Source organism: Tamandua tetradactyla, chromosome 17 (assembly GCF_023851605.1).
Source record: "Tamandua tetradactyla isolate mTamTet1 chromosome 17, mTamTet1.pri, whole genome shotgun sequence".
Lineage (NCBI taxonomy): Eukaryota > Metazoa > Chordata > Mammalia > Pilosa > Myrmecophagidae > Tamandua > Tamandua tetradactyla.
The window spans coordinates 4,254,219-4,276,099 of NC_135343.1; the positions used below are offsets into that span (position 1 = coordinate 4,254,219).

The 21,881-nt window shown below is 40.2% G+C and overlaps 1 protein-coding gene and 1 non-coding gene across 11 annotated transcripts in view; both read right to left on the minus strand.

The window, feature by feature from the left end:
• MGAT4A (alpha-1,3-mannosyl-glycoprotein 4-beta-N-acetylglucosaminyltransferase A) overlaps nt 1-21,881 on the minus strand; it is a 139,188-nt gene that overhangs the window by 16,057 nt on the left and 101,250 nt on the right. For all 10 annotated transcript variants that reach the window (XM_077133830.1, XM_077133825.1, XM_077133832.1 and 7 more), the window contains 7 exons: nt 17,336-17,382; nt 15,446-15,559; nt 14,554-14,629; nt 12,293-12,407; nt 11,110-11,240; nt 8,741-8,848; nt 8,422-8,615 (listed from right to left, as the gene is read on the minus strand). In XM_077133830.1, the coding sequence (XP_076989945.1) occupies nt 8,422-8,615; nt 8,741-8,848; nt 11,110-11,240; nt 12,293-12,407; nt 14,554-14,629; nt 15,446-15,559; nt 17,336-17,382 (785 nt within the window). The remainder of the gene's footprint in view (nt 1-8,421; nt 8,616-8,740; nt 8,849-11,109; nt 11,241-12,292; nt 12,408-14,553; nt 14,630-15,445; nt 15,560-17,335; nt 17,383-21,881) is intronic.
• LOC143661797 (U6 spliceosomal RNA) lies at nt 20,303-20,404 on the minus strand. The gene has a single exon (XR_013164849.1). It is a non-coding gene; the product is annotated as a U6 spliceosomal RNA (small nuclear RNA).

Below are 21,881 nucleotides of genomic sequence, written 5' to 3' on the forward strand. Positions count from 1 at the left end.
GTCCTGTCAGATGAAATAAAAATATAAGAGAGGGAGATCTGGGGGGAGCACAGAGCTGAGGAATACCAGGAACAGTAATTTTAAGGATAAAAAGAGAGAGAAGGAAAAGAATACAGAGATCTGACAAAAACTAAAAGATAAGATGGTAGATGTAAGAACTGCTTTTTTTTTTTTTCTATTTTTCTGCCAAATTTCCTTTTATTTTTGAGCTTGCCAGGACATTACGGACCCTCTATTCCTTTTTTTAAGGGCATTTATTAATCTTCACTTGGTAGTTCCACTTCCCAGCAGGCATATACCTAACAATAACCAAAGAGATCAAGAAAATTCCGCCTTTGGCCAAAGTCTCTTTACTTCATGCTTTTTAAAGACAAAAAACAAAAAAAAATCCCCTCTACTCTTTCCCTCTCTCTTCCTGGTTTAAAAATAAAAACGGTTAAGGGCGACAAATCTGAAAATATGTGTTGCTATGTATTTGGGTTAAACACTTCTAGAATAAAGGAAATCCACAAAAATGTGGCACACCTCCAAAACCCCGGAATTACACTGACCAGAAAACAGCAAACAAGGTCTCCAAACCAAGGGGGTGATTTCAAGTCATCAGCATATTGTGGATAAATATCTCTTGCCAGCATCAAAATACAAGCAACGTTCTGGTGCTCCATTGTGTCGGACGAATGCTATACTGTTAGTATTCATGCTGAAACACACATCTCAGATACCAATTTCTTTGTGGGAAGGAAAATATGGTGGTCTAACGATGAAAACAAAGAAACCTCACATGTCAGAGTCTGCAATTGCGATACTAGGAAAATACTGAAACTGGAGTCAGAAGATCTGAGTGCAAGGTGCAAAAACAGGGTGGCCCCGGACACACCTCCTAAAATCTGTGTCTCAAGCTTCCTCCTCTGCCTGCCTTCATGATTGTGGTGAGGATCAAATGATCCCTAACCTGAAACCTGAGTTTGAGGCTGCAAAAAAGTCCAAATCAAGGCATCATCAAAGCAAAGCTGTCGTGTTCTTAGACTGGCTGCTGGCGAATGGTCCTTTGTTTGTAACGTGGCAGAGCACACTTATTAACGTGCTTTCCCTTCTTTCCCAGGTCCCACTGAAGTTCAGCTTCTGGATATTCCCTATGGCGCTCTCTTCTCAAGAACTGCTTTTATAGCAATTACTTTGAACGTAACAGACCAAACTCACCAATTACAAGATACAGACTGGCAGAATAAATTAAAATATATAGTCCACCCATATGCTGTTTCAACAGATACGGCTTAGACTGAAGGACACAGTCAGATTGAAAGGGAGAGGATGGAGAGAGAACTTCCATGCAAGCTGTAACCAAAAGAAAGCAGGTATAGCTATACCAGTATCATATAAAATAGACTTTAAATGTAAAGATGTCATAAGAGTTAAAGAAGGACACTAGATATTAGTAAAAGGGACACTTCACCAACAGGAAATAATCATAAACGTCTACACTCCCAATCAAGAAGCTCCAAAGTAGATGAGTCAACACTGGCAAACTGAAGGGAGCTACAGACATTTCAACAATCGTGGGGGACTTCAATACACCACTTTCCACCATACATAAAACAACCAGGCAGAGGATCAACAAGGATCAACAATAAAGAGAGGGATAAACAAATCAGACCTAATAGACACATATAGATCATTGCACCCCAAAACAACAGGAAATAATATTCTTCTCTAGCGTACATGGAACATTCCCCAGGATAGATCATATGCTGGGAAACAAAATGAGTCCTTATAAATTTAATAAGATTGAAATTATCCAAAGCACTTTCTCTGACCACAACAGAATGAAGCTAGAAATTAATAATCCCCCCAAAAAACAGCTTTCACAAATATATGGAGATTAAACAAAAAACACTCTTGAACAGACAATGGATCAAAGAAGAAATTGCTAGAGAAATCAGTTAACATCTGGAGACAAATGATAATGAGAATACAACGTATCAAAACTTACAGGATGCCCCCAGGGATGAGGCTGGCCCTGGCACTGTGGGATCAGCAATGCCATCCTGACCAAAAGGGGGAAAAAAGTATAACAAATAGGATATCAGTGGCTGAGAGTGTTCAAATAGTCGAGAGGCTACTCTACAGGTCACTCTTACGTAAGCCTTAGTTAGACATCCATTCCTGCCAATTCTAAAGAATACCTAGAGTATTCTTTATAAGAATCAAGTATTATATAAGTATTAATATTACATAAGATTCTACAAAGGTTCCATGCACTAGAGTAACTTTCCAGAAACCTAAACCTCCAGATGGGTCCCTGGACCAGATAAGTCCTCCAATGCAGAGGGGCCAGACTTTCCAGAACATCAGCTCGTTCCATCCCCTCTATTCCATATTATTGACAGTCCCTTCCAACATGAAAAGTTATGATGGGCATAGCCCAAATACCCCTAAAGAGTGGGAGAAAGATCAAAGGTGATGGTGGAGTTATACAGAGAAGGTCGAGTTTAACAAATGAGTATGAGTGCTGATTCATTATACTGATATTTCTTTTAGTCTCCAGTTCCTCAGAGCAGCTAGAAATAAAAACCTGAAAGTATGGAATTGTAACCCATACCAAACTCTGAAATCTGTTCTACAACTAATTGTTGTGATGTACATTGACATTTATTGCTTTTTCATATATATATTATTTTTGACAAGTAAGAAAAAGAGAAGGAAGTATAACAGAGAAGACAGGATTTAACAAATGAGTATGACCACTGAATCACTGTATTGTCATTTCCTTGGGTATCAGTCGCAGCTAGAAGAAAAAATGAAAAATATGGAACTGTAACCCATACCAAACTTTACTACTTGTTTAAAATGTACTTGGAAAGTTATTACTTTTTTGTATATGTATTTTACAATTAAAAAAACTTTTTTTAATAAAAAACTTATGGGAGGTGACAAAGGCAGTGCTGAGAGGGATACTGCCCTAAATGTCTATATTAAATAACAAGAACGAGCAAAACTTGAGAGTTTCACTGACTACCTAGAGAATGTACAGAAAAACAGCAAACTAACCCCAAAGCAAATGAAAGAAGAGAATCAACAAAGATTAGAGCAGAAATAATAGAGAACAATAAAATAATAGAAAAGAATTAACAAAATAAAAAATTGCTTCTTTCAGAAAAGCCAATTAAAATTGATGGACCCCTAGCTAAACTAACAAAGAAAAAAAGTAGGACACAAATAAACAAAGTCAGAACTGAGAAGGGGGTTGTTACCAGGGATCCTGTAGAAATTTTAAAAATCATGAGAATGTTATGAACAACTACATGCCAAAAAAACTAGGCAATTTAGAAGAAATACAGAAACTCCCCGAAACAACAGGAACTACATACACTGACTTGGAAAAAAAAAAAAAAAAAGAAGATCTCAATAAGCTAATTACAAGTAAAGAGATTCAATCAGTCAGAAAAAATTTTCCCATAAAGAAAAGCCCAGGACCAGACAGCTCCACAGGGAAATTTTATCAAACATTCCAAAAATACTAACACCAATCCTGCTCAAACTCTTCCAAAATTTTGAGGAAAAGGAACACCACCTAACTCACTGTATGAAGCCAGCATTACTCTAATATCAAAACCAGATAAAGACACTACAAGAAAGGAAAACTACAGACCAATCTCCCTAATGACCACAGAAGCAAAAGTTCTTAACAAAATACCAGCAAATTGAATAAAACAATAAATTAAAAGAATTATACATCACGACCAAGTAGTGTTTATACCAGAAATTCAAGGGTGGTTCAACACAAGAAAATCAATCAACATAATATAGCACATTGACAAATCAAAACGGAAAAATCACATGATCCTATCAATTGATGCTGAAAAAGCATTCAACAAAATTCAGCATCTTATCCTGATAAAAATGCTTCAAAAGGTGGGAATTAAGGGAAACTTTCTCAATATCATAAAAAGCATATATGAAAAATTCATAGCCAGCATCATAGTTAATGGAGAGGGACTGAAAGCATTCCCCTTAAGATCAGAAACGAGACAAGGATGCCCACTGTCATCATTATTATTCAACATCATACTAGAAGTTCTAGCTATAGCAATAAGGTAGGAAAAGGGAATAAAAGGCATCCAATTTGGAAAGGAAGATGTAAACCTTTCATTATTTGCAGATGACATGATCCTATACTTAGAAAACCCTGAGGAATCTACGACAAAGCTACTTCAGCTAATACATTCAGTTAAGTGGCGGGATACAAGATTAATGTACAAAAACCAGTAATGTTTCTTTACACAAGCAATGACCTATCTGAGGAGACAAGGAAAAAATTCCATTCAAAATTGCTAGCAAAAGAATCAGTATCTAGGAATAAGTCTAACCAGGGATGTCAAGACTGTACATGGAAAATTACAAAACATTGCTAAAGGAAATAAAAAATAACCTGAATAGATGGAAAGCCATTCCATGCTCAGGGATAGGAAGGCTGAATGTTGTTAAGATGTCAGTTCTACCCAAACTGATCTATAGATTCAATGCAATACCAATAAAAATCCCAACAACCTACTTTGAAGACTTGGAAAAGCTAGTTATCAAATTTATTGAGAAGGGAAAGAGATCCCAAATAGATAAAAATACCCTAAAAAAAGAAAAGCGGAGTGGGAAGACTATCACTTCCTGACTTTAAAGCTTTGTATAAAGCCACAGTGGTCAAAACAGCATGGTACTGGCTCAAAGACAGAAGTATCAACTAATGGAATCGAGAGTGTGAAAATAGACCACCAAATCAATGGATATTTGATCTTCAACAAGGCCCCCAAATCCACTGAACTGGGACAGAAGAGTCGTTTCAATAAATGGGCATGTGAAATTTGGATATCACTAGCCAAAAGAATTAAAAAGGACCCCTACTTACTCCCTATACAAAAATTAATTCTAAATGAATTAAAGACCCAATTGTAAGAGCTGGTACCATAAAAGGTCTAGTAGAAAATGCAGGGAAACAACTTCAGGACCTAGTGAGAGGAGGTAGCTTCTTAAACTTTATAACTAAAGCAGAAGCAGAGAAAGAAAAAATGGACAAATGGGAACTCCTTAAGATCAAGAGCTTCTGTGCCTCAAAGGACTTTGTCAAAAAGGTGAAGAGTAGCCAACTCAATGGAGAAAATATTTGGAAACCACATACCTGATAAATGCTTGATATCCTGTGTACATAAAGAAATTTTACAGCTCCACAACAAAAGAGCAAACAACCCAATTATAAAATGGGCAGAGGATATGAATAGACACTTTTCCTTTCTGAAGAGCAAATGCATATGGCTAAAAAGCACACGAAGAGATGTTCATTTTCATTAGCTATAAGGGAGATACAAATTAAGATGACAATGAGATATCACCTCATACCTATAAGAATGGCTGCTATTAAACGAACAGAAAACTATTAATGTTGGAGAGGATGGGGAGAAACTGGAACAATTATTCACTATTGGTGGGAATGTATAAAGGTGCAGCTGCTGTGGAGGACAGTTTGGTGATTCCTCAGAAAACTAAATATCGAGTTGCCTTATGACCCGGCAATAGCAATACTTGATAAATACCCAGAAGAACTGAAAGTAGTGACAGGAACAGACATTTGCATACCGATGTTTATAGTGGCACTATTCACAACTGCCAAAAGATGGAAACAATTTTAAGTGTCCAACAAAAAACGAGTATATAAACAAAATGTGGTATATACACTCAATGGAATATTATGCAGCAGTAAGACAAAATGAGGCCCCAAAGCATATGACAACATGGATCAACTCTGACGACATAATGCTGAGCGAAATAAGTCAGACACAAAAGGATAGATACTGCATGATTTCGCTATTATGCCTCTGGTGAAGGTAATCTCAGAGGTGACACTGCAGAATATAGCAGACAAAGAGGTACACAAAAGCTAGAGACAGGGGAAAGGCTACCCTAAGATGCTGAACCTAAATGGAAGGGAATGGACAGAAGTGATTGTAACTCAGTGGGGTTCTAAGTAACACTGCCATATTGAAGGTGAATATGATTGAAAGGAGATACACAGTGCCATGTATCTCACTGATTAAATCTACAATTATAAATACTCTCTACATGAACTATTTCAAAGGTTTGATAGCAGACAAAGAGTCAACAGTAGAGGGGTATAGGGGGAAAACTAAAAATGCATGCTATGGCCAGTAGTGCCCATAATGAGGCCTAAGAGTTGCTTTCACGAAACCTCTTTTGTTGCTCAGATGTGGCCTCTCTCTCTCTCTCTCTAAGCGCAAGTCTGCAAGGAAAATCATTACCCTCCCCCACTACGTGGACATGATATCTGGGGGTGAAAACCTCCCCGACAATGTGAGGTATGATATGCTCCTGGGGATGAGTCTGTCCCTAGCACCATGGGATCGACAAAACCTTCTGGAGCAAAATGGGGAAAAGTGATGTAATAAAATAAGGCATCAGAGGTCAAGAGAGATCAAATGTAGTAAAGAGGGTATTCTCGAAGCTGCTCTTATGCAAGCTTCAGTCAGATAGTGCTAATTGCCATGGTTTGCTAAACTCCAACCAACATCACTCCTGTTGTCTCTTAAGAACACCAAGGGCTTGAACTGAGACTCTATAATGGTTTCCTACACTAAGTTTGCTTTTCTGGAACCTATAATTCCCAGAGGATTCCTAAGTCAGAAAAATCCCGACACTCAGAGGGACCAGCCTCTCCAAGATTATCAGTTAATTACATCTCCCTATCCTTTAGTGCTGACACCCCTTCTCAACAAGAAAAAGTGAGAACGAGCATTGCTGAAAGATCCCCACAGATGGGAGAAGGATCGGAGGAGAAGGAGGAGGTATAACAGAGAAAATAGGATTGAACAAAGGAGAATGACAGCTTTATCACTATTTTAATATTCCTTCTAGCCTCCAGTGTTTTGGAGCATCTAGAAGGAAAAATCTGAGATGGTGGAATGGTAGCCCATGATAAACTCTGGGATCTGTTTTGTAACTACTTGTTGAAGCGGGCTTTAAAAGTTATTGCTTTACTCTTCTTCTGCTTTGTAGACATGTTAAGTTTTACACAGAGATACAACTGCTGGAGAAAGAGATGTCCCTAGTCACTATTGCTAAGGACGGGAGTGGTGCAGCCCCTGGAGGCAGCGTGGTGCTCTGCCGGAGGCCCTAGGGTGGGGCTGCCATCTGATCACAACCTGATAGTTAGGTGTGTACTTGGAGGAGCTGAGAGAGGGAACAGGAATGGTCTGTTTATGGCAGCAGTGACTACAATTTGCAATGGATAGAGGTAGTCTAATGGCTACCTCCCTCGGTCTTTGTCATTGGTAACCGCAGCTCCCAGCACCCCAGGCATGGAGACACATCATTTATTTACCCAAATGCCTGGTGACAGCCACCTGTGTTGTTTCTAATTCTGCAATGACATATTGGGTGTGGTAAAAATACCTCTATGTACAGAGCAGTACTATTTCGTATAAAAAATGAACATTAAATGACAACAAAAGAGATTTTATATATTCATCCAAGTGCCAAATAGTATTCAAAATAGGGATTTTATATGTTTTTCTAGTGATATTCCCATTGCTTAAAATATTTTTACAACTTAAATTACTCTTTGGAATCAGTCCAGAAAAGTCAAAGAAAATTAGCTCCATTATGTTATAGCTAAGAATTATTTTAAACTACCTTAAACAGAATTATTCCTAATGATTTTGGGCAGTTTTGAAAAGTCAAATTGGCCGTTGCATGAGGACAAACACAGTAATATGCCACGGGCTAAAGATACAAAGTAATATACCACGGGCTAAAGAGGCTGCGCTCTGTTCTGGGGATGACACTTAAGCTACAGAGTCACGACACACCATGGACTGAGGGAGGTGCAAGGAATCATGACCACTAAAGAAAAAACAAAAAAGTCCTCAACCTTGAAAAATGAACATAAATCCTGAAGATCATAAAAGGGTTATTATAGTTCCTCTATGGCATAGTAGAAATAACCCGGCATTTGTAAAACGATTAACTAGGAACAGTCTTTGTCTAGAGACAGATTATTCCCGCCTAAGTGCCGGGCTCTCTGTGGATCCTAAAGGTACATTCTAGGGTTCAGGACATGAAAACTAACTTGAGATTTGGGGGAAGAGTCCAACATAAAAAGTATTTTAAAAATTGCACTAAGTATAAATTGAGAAAATACTAGTACAATTGATCAAACAGTGTGGGCAATGCTGATACTGCATCTGAAAACAACTCATCCATTTAATTACTGAGTTGCATTAGATGTAAATTATAACCCAACATTTTGGGGCCTGCTGTCTCCTCTCGTTTGTTAAACACACAAAACTCCCATCATAAGTCACATTAGGCACAAGGGGCTTGAATTTCAAGACCAGACATAGTTCAGTAATCACCAACCTTTCCACACTGACTGGCTTATCAAATTTAAACAAGATGTAGTCTCCGGCTGTCGGGGTTACGGCCCAGAAGAAATCCTCTCCCATGTAAGTTTTGTCCAGTGTGTGTCCTTGGTAGACCTTCAGGGAAGTGGACACCTCTGCAGGTGGGTTGACGTGGATTTTAAGGAGTAATGGTTTCATGTAATCTTTGTCCTAGAAGGAAAGACATAATGCTATTAAACAACAGATTGCTTCTTTATACTAAAAAAGATGAACTGTAATTATACACTAAATAAAAATCTGTATGTCAATGAGGAACAGAAAATTAAATCACCCACCGTGAGTTTCTGAAGTTTTCCGGATAGTGAAGAGTGCAGACCAACATGCTGGAAAAGGGAAGGTCTGAAGCGAATTCTCAGATTTGCTTTCTGTCTATCACAATGTTTCTAAATAAAAGTTTTCAAAAATCATGTTAGTGTTACATAAAGGGAAATCTTGTCCTCATCAGAAAGCCAAGAGGTCCTTTAGAAAAATATTAAAAAGAAAATGCAAATTTCATCTCATAATTTCAAGTCACACCTTTGTTACAGACCCTCTTAGGCATTAGGAGACTTGCCTCCTACTGGACAGCAGGCATATCTGGAGATTTAAAATACGCATATCTAGGGGAAGAGTGAAGGATTTAATTCCAACTATTCTGCATGACAAACCGGCATAGATTTGACTTTTAATGTTAATTGCAAACTATACTCTAGACTAAGAGATATGTTTCAAATATACAAAGTATCTTTAATTGAATAATGTAATGATGAATTTGCAAGTTTGTTGCAAGAAAGCAACATGAAAAACATGAGACAATAACTTGATAACGATAACCAGGCAAGCAAACGATATCAAAAGCCCCACGGCCATGCCCTCTTCATACAGTGGCGCGGAGCCTGGGCTGCGACTCGAGGCGCCTGGCGCTCGGACCTCAGAGGACAGCGGCCTCAGCTGAGACAGTTCAGGACAGTTCACGGCCATGACTGTCCGTCCAGGTTCTATAAACCACGTTCAGGGGGTAAGCACACTTTTTCAATGACCTCGGTGGGTTTGGGGTCAAGAAGAACTGGAGAAGCCCCATCTATAAAAGACTTCAACTTCGAAAGTGGAATGTTTAACTGAATGTCATGATGTCTAGTTCTTCTAAAACGTTTTACTTCACCAGCATTATTACTAATACTAGAAGAGAGTTGAAATAGTAAACTTTACTTAAATATATTCAAGCATTCAAGGGGACTAAAAGGAGATGGAAGAAACGGGAGGAGAGTGAAGGGAAAGAGCCAAGACAGTGGAGAACGGAAGACAGGAGGGGGACGGATGCTGGAAAGCAGGGGAGACTCAGCCTACTACTCAAGAGAGCTTGGGGCTCAGGCAGTGGGAGAAAATGGGGCTGAAGAGTCAAAGCAGGGTGACCGAACACTAGAAGAACTTGTGAGCGGCTTGAAGGGTTTCTGAGACCCTGTGAGAACGTGTTCAGGTGGCAGGCCAGCAAGCAGTGACGGCGTCCTTGACAATGGGGGCCAGAGAAAAACAGGGACGACGCAAGAGCAAAGGAATAGCTAAGACTGCCCAAAGGGTTGTGTACTCAAATGTATGGATGATTTAACAGGTTTTCATGGTTTAAATTCTTCCTAAGAGTTTTTCCCATCAGAGGCTGATTTCAGAACCTAAGCACACATTAGATAAAACCTCACAGCCAGTCAAATGCAAGGGTGCTCTAGGAAAGCAGAAATGGTTAACTGTCTTGTGTCCCACAACAAGAATTTCTGTAAGTCGTAATGACAGTACAGGTATGGGCTGAGATCTTCAAAATGAGCTGTTCAGATCAATTTGTGTGTTCTGTTATTGTTGGAAATTAGATAACCTACAATTTCACTATATTGCACGATCTGCTTCTTTAAACAAAGAGAACGCACGGACAGCTGACACACGCCAGTAGGGAGCATCCTACAAGGGCACTGGCGGGCAAGATGACTGAACTATTCTAGGGAACACAAGACCACGAGGTGAAATGAAATGTCTGTTATAATTAGTGTTAAGTCAACCCTACAATGACATTTGTTTACAAATATTTACTTATGATATGTCAAAACTGACATTCATTTTTAAGAATCTGCACATCATTCACAGGGAAGCATATTAGTAGGGATCTTGGTTTCTCGCTAATACTACACTGAAAGGTGTTGTTCTGACCTGCCATTGTTTTGGTATAAAATACTCCTTTTATTTTATTCCTTATTTCAAGATGTGTTGGGGTCCCCAAAGTATTTGAAAAGAAGAGTTGACAGAGAATATGAAAAAAAACAAACTCAAAAGACATCCCATTGAGGACACGTATGATTAACATCTACACCCCATAGTAACATAACACCAGCAGCCTAGAGACACTATAAACTTTTATCAGCAATTTAGAATAAAGGCTGTCGCCCTGCCACAGGCTTTCCTGAATGACAGGATTTTTCACTGCCATTTAAAAGCCACTCTAGTAGAGAAACTTTTTATCAGTTCAAGAAAGCAAGCAGTGGGAACCTTAATGGGAAACACTGTTTTCTTTCACTTGCCTATCTTAACTGCTCATTCATGAAATCTGACCCCCTAAAAGTCACTTTGTGAAATATGGAAAAGAAGCCTCCTTACTCCCCTTCACCCCAAGAAATTAACTTACTGCATCTTTTTCAGGGTTGCACACTTTCACCCAGAGAATATGGTCCAAGAGCCAGTCAATGGGTTTCTCCTTATAAAACATAAATATGAATTCGACAATCAAAGTGAGGTCTGGTGCTTGAAACATTTTACCTGCAAAGATATTCCAAGTCAATAACTTTAATAAGGAAACAAGCACCAGAACAGCTTAAATAAGTGACATCTATAGTAAGGGCATACTCATACTCCCCACGGGTATTATCATAAACAAACAAAACAGGCTTTAGTTAAACACCCTCTTGGCTATTACCTGGCTATAAACAGAAGTACCAAACTTCTGCCTTTCTATATTACAAAATCTATCACACAACTACTGGCCCAAAGGATTCAAAAAGCAAGGCAGAGATTTTGCCTTCATATTTCATGAAGCGTGTCATAAAAAAGGAACTTGAGAGATTTAGGTAAAAACTATTTAACTACATCAATAAATGCAAAAAAAGTACTCCTGGTTTTGTCATCACTGAAACTGTCACAATTAAAGGTGATTTTTGACTCCTAAAATCAGTTTTGAGTTAACTGATCAGCACGGTCAAGGACCCAGATCTAAGAAAGCTTTAAAGTACTACTGCAAGTGGAGTGTCACCCGTTGGCTGTTTCTTTACATCTGTCATTTGCCTTTAATTCTTTAACTTTGAACAGATTATTTTTAGTCGGCTTTTTCAGGAACTTTAGCGGGAAAAAAAAGTTTTAAATAAGCCCCCCAACTAGTCAATGAAAGAGGAGAACTCCACGTTCTACATGAAAGCACCAGAGATCCGGCCGAGAGCACCTTTCCTATGGTGTTACTTTTGAAAGAATGTGGCAATGACACTGGGCTGTAATAGAGGGACTGGAGGTGACAAAGAGGTCGGACATGTTCACGAGGACCACAGCTGGCCCTGGCCAGCCGTGTGGGCCAGCAGTGCAGCCCGAGAGACCCCGCAACAAGAGGCAGAATCAGAGACGTCTCCAAATTCAGTCTTAGGTGGACGTCCATCATTTCATACAAGGAGGGTTACCTGAATTAAATTCTCTCAAAACAATAGGTTCATTTTTCTGTTTCCATAGAAAAAAAGACAACTATAGGGTAAAATAAAAATTAAGCTTCAAAATTCTGAGAGTCAAAATTATTTTTGAAAAGTAGATAAATCTGACACTTTTCTTACCAATGAAGCCCAGCTGGGAAAACTCTAGAATCATCCATTCCTCAGAAGAAAGTTGGAGTGCAAAATTCTTTATAGTATTAAAGTAATTCTGTTTTACAACAATATCATCTTCAAGCTACAGAAATAAAACAATCATATTAATAAATCAGAAAAGGAAGGAAAACGACTATTATTGAAAAACTCAAACATACTTCCATAATAAAAATCAAGAAAGCACTGGACAAAACATGATAGAAATACAAAAATGAACGATAGCTTCTCTTTTCTTTTTTTTTTTGTTTACATGGGCAGGAACCGGGAATCGAACCCGGGTCCTCTGGCATGGTAGGCAAGCATTCTTGCCTGCCGAGCCACCGTGGCCCACCCTAAATGATAGTTTAAAAAAAAGGAGAATAAAATGGAAGACACACAGTAGGTCAGCAACCCACTCCCTCATAATGAATTAGACCTCTTTTTCTTTTTATACTGCCCAGCATAATTTCACACTATTTTTTTTCCTTTCAAAGGAAAATAATTTTTGTAGGCTCCTAAATATCTGTTGCTTTCTACATCATATATATACCAAGTCAAAGAAAAAGCCAGCACCTTGCCTCCTCATCCTGTACCCTTTTAGTTGGGGTAACCAATGTTAAAAAGTGGGGTGTGTATCATTTGGCACCCTCTGTATGCACATACAGCCTACACAGCATATACAGACTCATATGTAAGGTTCAAATCTCCCTTTTCATTTTAATGTAATAAAATCATAAAACCGGCCTTTTTCTGTTAATATATCACTATTATCTTTGCAGGTTAATAAATATACATTAAATCATTCTTTTTAATAGATGCATAACATTCCATGATACAGATGTACTATAGTTTACTCCACTTTTCCCTGCTCATAGGCAGATATTCAAATTGTTTTCCATTTTTTGTCAAGATGAGGAATGCTGCAATAAATATGCTTATACCTACATATTAGCGCTTTTTCATTTCTGAAGGTTAGATTCTTAAAAGTTCTGGTTTATATTTTAATAGATACTTTCAAAATACTTAAGAAAGAAGCTGTAGCAATTCATCGAGTGCTAGTCAGCCCCACACGCTGGGCCGGCACCAGGCGTTCCCTGAGCTTGGGATTTTCACCAATTTGATAGGCTGAAGTAGGAGTCAAAAGAGATCAAGTGTCATGAACATATGCAAAGGATTCTTCCTAGCATCTCCTTTCGGAAGCTTTTAAGTCACAAGACTACTTTCATATTCTGACAAAACTTCTCGTTTTCTTAATACCTAATGATTTCTATTTATCTGCTCAGTAATTTTTATTTGTTTTAATGCTTAGATTTTTCACGTATTTAAGTACTACAAGCTGCGTCTTCCTCTCTGTGAAGGCACAGTAGCAATGTTTGCAGATATGCTATCAATTGATTCAGTGAATATCTACTGAGCATCTTTCTATGTGCCAGGATCCGGGATATTCACTGGGGAACAGAAAAGACATGTTTCATGTCCTCAGAGCTTTTGGGGAGGGTGGGGGAGGACAAGACAAAGTACAGAACTACAGTGGCACCAGAGAAGCTTGGTAAAAGAAGAGAAGTCTCTGAGCAAACCTAAACATCTACTGCATCTGCCCAATGGGAAGGTGACCCCCCCAAAAGCAGGCAAATCCAAATATTACCTATGAGTAGTTCAAAAGCAATCTGGGGACTAATCTAAAAAACACAGAGATTCAGATGAAATAGTCAAATACCTGCTTAAAATTTCATACCAAAAATTTAATACTACTTAAAATTTAATACTAAATCTTATCACTAATTTTAGCTGCCATACACATCTGCACATGCGGTAATACTGTGTAGAAGTACACACACATACACGCACACACAACCGAGTGCAGGTAGAACTGGTGAGATCTGAATAAAGCTGAAGAATTACAACTCTTATAGCAGAGTTGTGCTATAAGAGAAGAATGGAAGGGGGGATACAGGATCTCTGCACAGTGCGTGCAACTGGCTGTGAATCTATAATTATAAAATAAAGTGTCTTCAAAAGTTAAACTGCCTGAGTGGCAGCCAAGGAGGCTCCCCGCTGAGCTGCGAGGCCCACTCACACCTTCTCAGGACACGCAGGCCCTTCCACCCTCTCATTTGTAGTTATGATCTTAGAGATCTCGGGGGAGGGTGGGTTACGCTTTCAAAAAATGCCCTATGTTAGTGAAAATAAGCCCTTGATTATTACTTCTCAAAAGTGTGAAAAAAAACTTAAAGAAAAACTGCACTTACCTGAATGTAATAAATGCCCTTTTCCTGAGCATACATCATTAGAAAACAATAATCTAAGTTTTGCTTGGTTCTCCATCTGAAAAATTTTTTCAAAAATTATGTTAAAAACCAGAATCAAACTTAGCGCAATGCGATCAGGTGCACAACCCCCAGTACCCGTCTCAGCCATCACGCGTGCACGCCAGCCTGCGCAGGCCTCTGTGAGAGTGCCGGCATCAGCGTGAGTTCTCCCCAACGCCAGTGCTACCCTGTCCTACCCTCCGTTTAGGGTGCGCGTGGTGAACGCTCTACACACATCCCCACGAAGACTGCCAACATGCATGCTGGCATTGAAGGCACTGCAACATTCCGCAGTAAAGACATTTGTGGGAAAAGTATTTTTAACCACATAGTTCCCAAACTTCCTCGACACAAGCTCCCTTTGTGGTAACATCTGGATGTCTCAGGGAACTAGTGCTTCCAAACCAGCTCGGGAATCACCGCTCTAGGGCCTGGGCCATGCTTTGCATGCAGGCAGTAATTACTGCATGTCTGGGGCCATGCTTTGCATGCAGGCAGTCATTAATATATAAGTACTGAATGCTAAAATAAAAAATGCAACATTTATTAAAATGTACAACATTTAGTCCTTTCAGTGAGTTCTGGTACCTACAGAAACACATCAACTAACACTAAAGGAAGTAGTAGTTCTAGAAGCCGTTGAAGAAAAATACAACCCATCAAAAGCTTTAACTCATACTAAACTACTCAGGAACACACTTCACAAAACAACCGCAACTTAAGGAGACTACCTAGTGACTTTCCTACCAAATTCCATACTAAAATATTTCAATCTTTAGAGGACAAGAGCTGCCCTTACTCAGCTGAGGAATCCTGAACAACATATGCTCACCTCACTCTTTCTTTCGAGTCTCCAAATGTCTCCTTTAGGTTTGTCAGGTCAGGATAATAACTTCCGGGAGGTGATATAACTTCCACCAGGCCAGAACTGATCTCTTTAGGGAATCTACCAGGGATAGGTTAGCTGAGTTAGTTAAGTTCTGTGGAATTTTATTTATCTTAATGCTCAACTGACTATGTTTAACATAAAACACATGAGTAAACATTTGCAATGAGGTATAATATATATTATATTAATAATATATAATATACTATATATAAAGTTATAACGTGTTGAACAAAGTAGTGTATCTTATTCACTAGAAAATACAAGTTTTTGCAATAGAACAAGTTTTGCTTTCTTTTCTTTTTATTAGTGCTTAAAGAAGAGTCAATGTAAAATGCCATTATCCTTTTAGAGTGGCATAGAAAGGTGTTAACATTCCTAAGAAGTATGTGAATTAAAAAACACAAATCATGGACTCACAGAAAACAAGGGGCTGAAGAAAAATATGTGAGTATATCTAAAAACATATAGCCATGCAGTAAGCGTGCCTTAGGGACTATGCGTCGTTTTATTCCAGGGTTTCTAACTGAGGGCGATTTTGCCCTCCAGGACATTTAGCAATGTCTGCAGGCACGTCCTGCGTGGTCTCAACTGCAGGCGGTGCTCCTGGCAAGCACTGGGAAGAGGCCAGTGTCCTGCTAAAATCCTACGGCCCCACCACAAAGGAGGATCTGGCCCAAAATGGGAACAGTGCCGAGACTGAGAAGCCCTGCTCGCACGTGCTTTAACCACCGTCAACGGACAAAAATGTGATTTCCTTCACATTTGCATTCTCTCTTGTTCCAGTTTTGCAAATCCTGACAGCATGCTTGCGTAACCACCTGGGCCTTGGGCCTTAATGGCACATGTAAATCATCCTGAGCCTGATTTACGATGGAGGGTCGTGTGAGATCACTCAAATCAGCCTTCTCACCCTCTCTTTACCTAGCAAAGATTGCTCTGCTCCCAGGGAAGATTTCAAAATACCCCAGTAGCTACACCGTGTCTGAGGAAGGAGCAAATCGGCATCACCATGGCGTGAGCCCCAGAGAGCCAGCTGCCTCCGCCTGCAGGGCGGCGGATGATTACTCCCTGTTCCTCTACGTCAGGAGTCAATACCAAACCTGTCAAAAATCTAGTATTCGAGGAAAATCTAAGAAATGTGTAGTGTATTCCTGAACTACGCGTATAAAAGAAAAAACCTTAGGTTTCAATATTTCGGTAGACAAAGATAGAATCACATTATTTCAAATCTATAGTTGGCAAATTATTGTTGTTCTCTTTCTTTTAAAGTAGAAGAAACGGCTGTTTGGGGGCCAGAAACAGATACAATTCAACGAAGAACCCCCCACCAGATGTGAGTTTTCCTGATATCACTGTAAACAGTGCTGACACCTGAAACTTCCTGGGTTTCCACGGGTCGCCTCCATGTGCCTGGCTCACGTAAACTGTTGCTACCGCCTTGCAGGACGGAAGACAGGTTCAGACACAGTTTAGCTACTGGGGTATTTTGAAATCTTCCCTGGGAGCAGAGCAATCTTCGCTGGGTAAAGAGAGGGTGAGAAGGCTGATTTGAGTGACCTTGCACGACCCTCTCTGTCGACACTGGAGTAAAGCACGGGGCAGTGCACGTGGCGTCCCAGGCTTTTCTATAGCGCACTGCACCAACTCATCCCATTGGCCAACCCGATACACGTGACCTGCTTCAGGAGACTGTAACGACCAATCACAGGCGGTCCAGTGAACGCTGACCGCCACAGGGAAATGGGCTGTAAAGGAAGATGTGCTCTTTCCGCAAAAAGCCGAGAGAGAGCAGTAACTGAAATGCTCCCATCTCCATAATTAACAGAGACTTACTCCTTCTCCAGGTTGGCTATCACTCCACGAACATAGTCAATATCTGTCTGGGAAAGAAAAAAAATTGTGCCTTGTTTTTATACTTTTACTTTAATGTTTAATACTGAACTCAAACGTAAGAAAAATGATTAAAACATCACATCGAATTTTCAAGCATCCTAAGGTCTGCGTTTCCGTATTTTCTGTTAGGTCTGGGGAACGGGGAAGGGCACTGCAACTGGTGCTGCGGCGGCTGTGTCGCCCCTCCCAACATGGCTCCTGGGACCGCCCCTTCCGGACACCTGACTTCCGGAGAACCGCCCCTTCCGGATGTCACCTGACCCTCTTGCTTAAAGACTGCTCACGTCATCACCCAGGCGCTGACTCACCTCCCTCCATCTTGGGTCTGGTGAGCTCAGCCCCGGAGCGCAGAAACAAACCCGCCCAGTATAAATTTCCCGAGCTACCGTCCTTCTTTCTCACCCTTTCGCCTCCTAAACCTTTCATTTCCTACTATACGTCATTGAGGATTTAGAAGCACGCACAGTAAGCAGACGTCAGCTGTCATTCTTTTCAATATGTTCAATTCACAGACAATGTTCAACAGAAAAACTGAGGACAGATCCTCCTTCTACTTCTTGTGAAACATCAAAACCACCAGTAGTGAATAAACAACCGATGTAGCGTGGAATCATAAAACCTACGTTCGAGATTTGTAGTTACTGGCCAGTAAAATCTGAAGTCACTGAAGTCTGAGAAAAGCAAAAGGAAAAGGGACGGGAAGAGAAGGAAAGGTACAAGGAAATAATACCTCAGAGACTATGAGCATTGAGTGAGAAAACCATGTGTTTAAAAAGTTGTAATTATTAAGCTGCATTATGATTATTATGCTGATGCGTTGACCCCAAATCAAGACCACTGAGCCATGATTAGAAATAAATATTAATCAAATTTCTGTATTTTTAAATTATACAAGTGAAGATCTATCCAAAGATTATAAACAGTGAAAGCTTATGTTAAAATCCCCTTTGTTAAAAAACATCAATGACACATAAAATATTATCTATGCTGTAAAGACTGCCAAAACACTTAGCATGGGAGGAAAACAAAAATACAATCTAACCCGGGAAATTACAAGAATATTGAATTGTAAAAACCTGTTTTAAAACCAGTTTTCTGAAAAACTTTTAACTTTAGTGTAAGTCAAATTTTTTTTTGTTAAATTCAAAAACTTAGGAGTTACCTTCTTAAGAACACAACCTTCACACCCTTAAAGAACCATGGAGATACAACAGTTCAAAACCCTGTGATTTCCCCTATAGTACCACAAACGTGAAAGAATTAGGGTCTGTTTTTAAATGAATTATCAATCCTGTGTTTAATCATGAGTATCTTAGCAGTTACCAGGCTATACCTTTGAGATGCAACCAAGCATGGTTCATATAAACTTATGTGTTCAGCAACACCCTGAAATTCAATTCGATAAGCACGTCTGAGGACCAACGCAGAGGCCACCGAGACAGGCTCGTCGTGTGATCTGCAGTGAGACTTGCTAAAGCAGTTGGCGCGCGGGAGTCCCCACGGCCCTTGCGTTGCGTGCTAACCCGCGGCACTGCGGGGAGAGTCGCTGCAACCACCGCGACCAGAGTCCCTGCCGAACAGCAGGGCTCCGCGCCGCCGGCTCCGGCCACCGCGTACGGGTGCGGGGGGCCCAGGAACCCGCAGCCCAGTGCCCTGCCGCCCCTTGCCGCTCCCGCCCCGCGGACAGGTGGCCCAGCAGAGGCAGGGTGCAGAGTGCCCAGGAACCCGCAGCCCAGTGCCCAGGCGCCCCTCGCCGCTCCCGCCCCGCGGACAGGTGCGGACAGGTGTCCCAGCAGAGGCAGGGTGTGGGGGGCCCAGGAACCAGCAGCCCAGTGCCCAGGCGCCCCCCGCTGCTCCCACCCCGCGGACAGGTGCGGACAGGTGGCCCAGCAGAGGCAGCAGCCACGAGGCCCTGGGGTCCGCGCGCTCTCCGCCGAGCGGGCACGTTTCCTGAGCACCTTCTCTAAGCCGTGTGGGGACATTTTAACAGGGAACGTTATCGGCGGAGTCTGAGGACACAGCCATGTCTCCAAACCCGGGACGGGCATCTCCCGGGCATCGCCTGGGAGGCGGGAAGGAGGGGGCCAGACAAAGCAAAGGAGGAAAGAGCTTTTGTTTCTCTGGAGAATCAAGTGTTCTCAGTTCAAGTAAAATTAGATATTAATACATTAAAACTAAGAAATATTACTGATACATGTTACAGCATGGATGAACGTTGAAAACATCAGGCTAAGTCACAAGCGGCCAAATATTTTATGATTATGAAAATGTCCAGAATAGGAAAATCTATAGACCCAGAAAGCAGGTTGGTGGTTATAGGTGGGGCGGGAGAGGGGCAGCGAGAGGACGAGGGGTGACACGGCTACGCTTACAGAGTTTCTTTCTGGGGTGATGGAAATGTTCTAAGACTGATCATGGTGACGGATGGCACAACTCTGAATGTATTAAAAGCCCCTGGATTGTACATTCGTAATGGGTGAATTGTATGATATATGAATTCTATTTCAATAAACGTGTTACCAAAAACTCTAAGAGATAATAAAGTTAAATGTGAAAAGTAAGCATTACAGGTTTACCTAGGGACCTCTGCCAGTACATGGTCCCTCAGCTGTTCTTAGGGCACATGAGGGAAAGTCTGGGGCGGGTAAGAGCGTCTCAAATAAGCCACTAAGGTTGACAGGTCACCAGCATATATACACATGGCAGTCTTCTGTGCTGAGAGCCAATTTTACCAGTAGAGTACAAATTAACTGAAACAACAGTAGCAGATAAATTCCAATCTTTGTTACTTTACATCAATAATTTATATAGATTCATTTGAAAAGAAATGTATTCCTGAGAAACATCATCGTTGTCAGGGACCTACAGCAAAGTCAACAATCAATATAAAGATAACATCAGTCACTTTATTTTAAGGAATGCTTCATGAATCTGCGTGTCATCCTTGCACAGGGGCCATGCTAATCTTCCTGTATCGTTCCAACTTTAGTGTACTTTCCCATATGCCATAGGTGGTATATTCTGTAGTATTACTGATTAATGAAGTGGAAAGGCACAATAATATATGCTTAAAATGAAAGCAGCACATAAGGATAATTAGGTTTATACTTGAAAAGCTCTCTTTAATAAACAAAACTGCAGAACCATTGTACATCTTTTAATACACTAAATAGATCTGAGTGAAAAAAATATGTTTAAATGTAACATAGAAATTTATTTCCAAAGTTCCAAAGGATAAAACATAAAGTTAGAAGCTAGCTCTTAAGAAAAATAAACAAATGTTGCAAATGTCTTGAAGGCTCTGATAAATTACCTAAATGAAAACAAGGAAGAAATGTATGTACCAGATCAAAATATAAAATAAAAAGTGCCAAATTTTAAACAACTTGAGGCAGGTACAAGTTGAGTTTTTAAAATGTTCTTTTTTTGGGGGGGGGGGTAAGTTCTAGAACTTTATTATTTATTAATTAATTTTTTAAAAAATATAACAACAAACAAATGCAAACATTCTTAACTTATGATCATTCCATTCTACATATATAATCAGTGATTCACAATATCATCACATAGTTGCATATTCATCATCATGATCATTTCTTAGAACATTTGCATCAATTCAGAAAAAGAAATAAAAAGAGAACAGAAAAAATTCATACATATCATACCCCTTACCCCTCCCTTTACTGATCACTAGCATTTCAATCTAAATTTATTTTAACATTTGTTCCCCTATTATTTATTTTTATTCCATGTTTTACTCGTCTGTTGAGAAGGTAGATAAAAGGAGCATCAGACACAAGGTTTTCACAATCACACAGTCACACTGCGAAAGCTATGTCATTACACAATCATCTTCAAGAAACACGGCTACTGGAACACAGCTCTACATTTTCAGGCAGTTCCCTCCAGCCTGTCCATTACATCTTGAATAACAAGGTGATATCTATTTAATGGGTAAGAATAACCTCCAGGATAACCTCTCAACTCTGTTTGAAATCTCTCTGTGATTGATACTTTATTTTGTGTCATTTCACTCTTCCCCCTTTTGGTCAAGAAGGTTTTCTCAATTCCTTGATGTTGAGTCTCAGCTCATTCTAGGATTTCTGTCCCATGTTGCCAGGAAGGTCCACACCCCTGGGAGTCATGTCCCACGTAAACAGGGGGAGGGCAGTGAGTTTGCTTGTTGTGTTGGCTGGAGAGAGAGGCCACATCTGAGCAACAAAAGAGGTTCCCTCAGGGGTGATTCTTAGGCCTAATTTTAAGTACACTTAGCCTATCCTTTGTGGGGTTAAGTTTCATATGAACAAACCCCAAGATTCGGGGCTCAGCCTATTGCTTTGGTTGTCCCCACTGCTTGTGAGAATATCAAGAATCCAACTTGGGGAAGTTGAATTTTCCCCCTTTCTCACCATTCCCTGAAGGGGACTTTGCAAATACTTTTTTATTCACTCTTCAAATCACTCTGGGATTTATCGGGGCATCACTC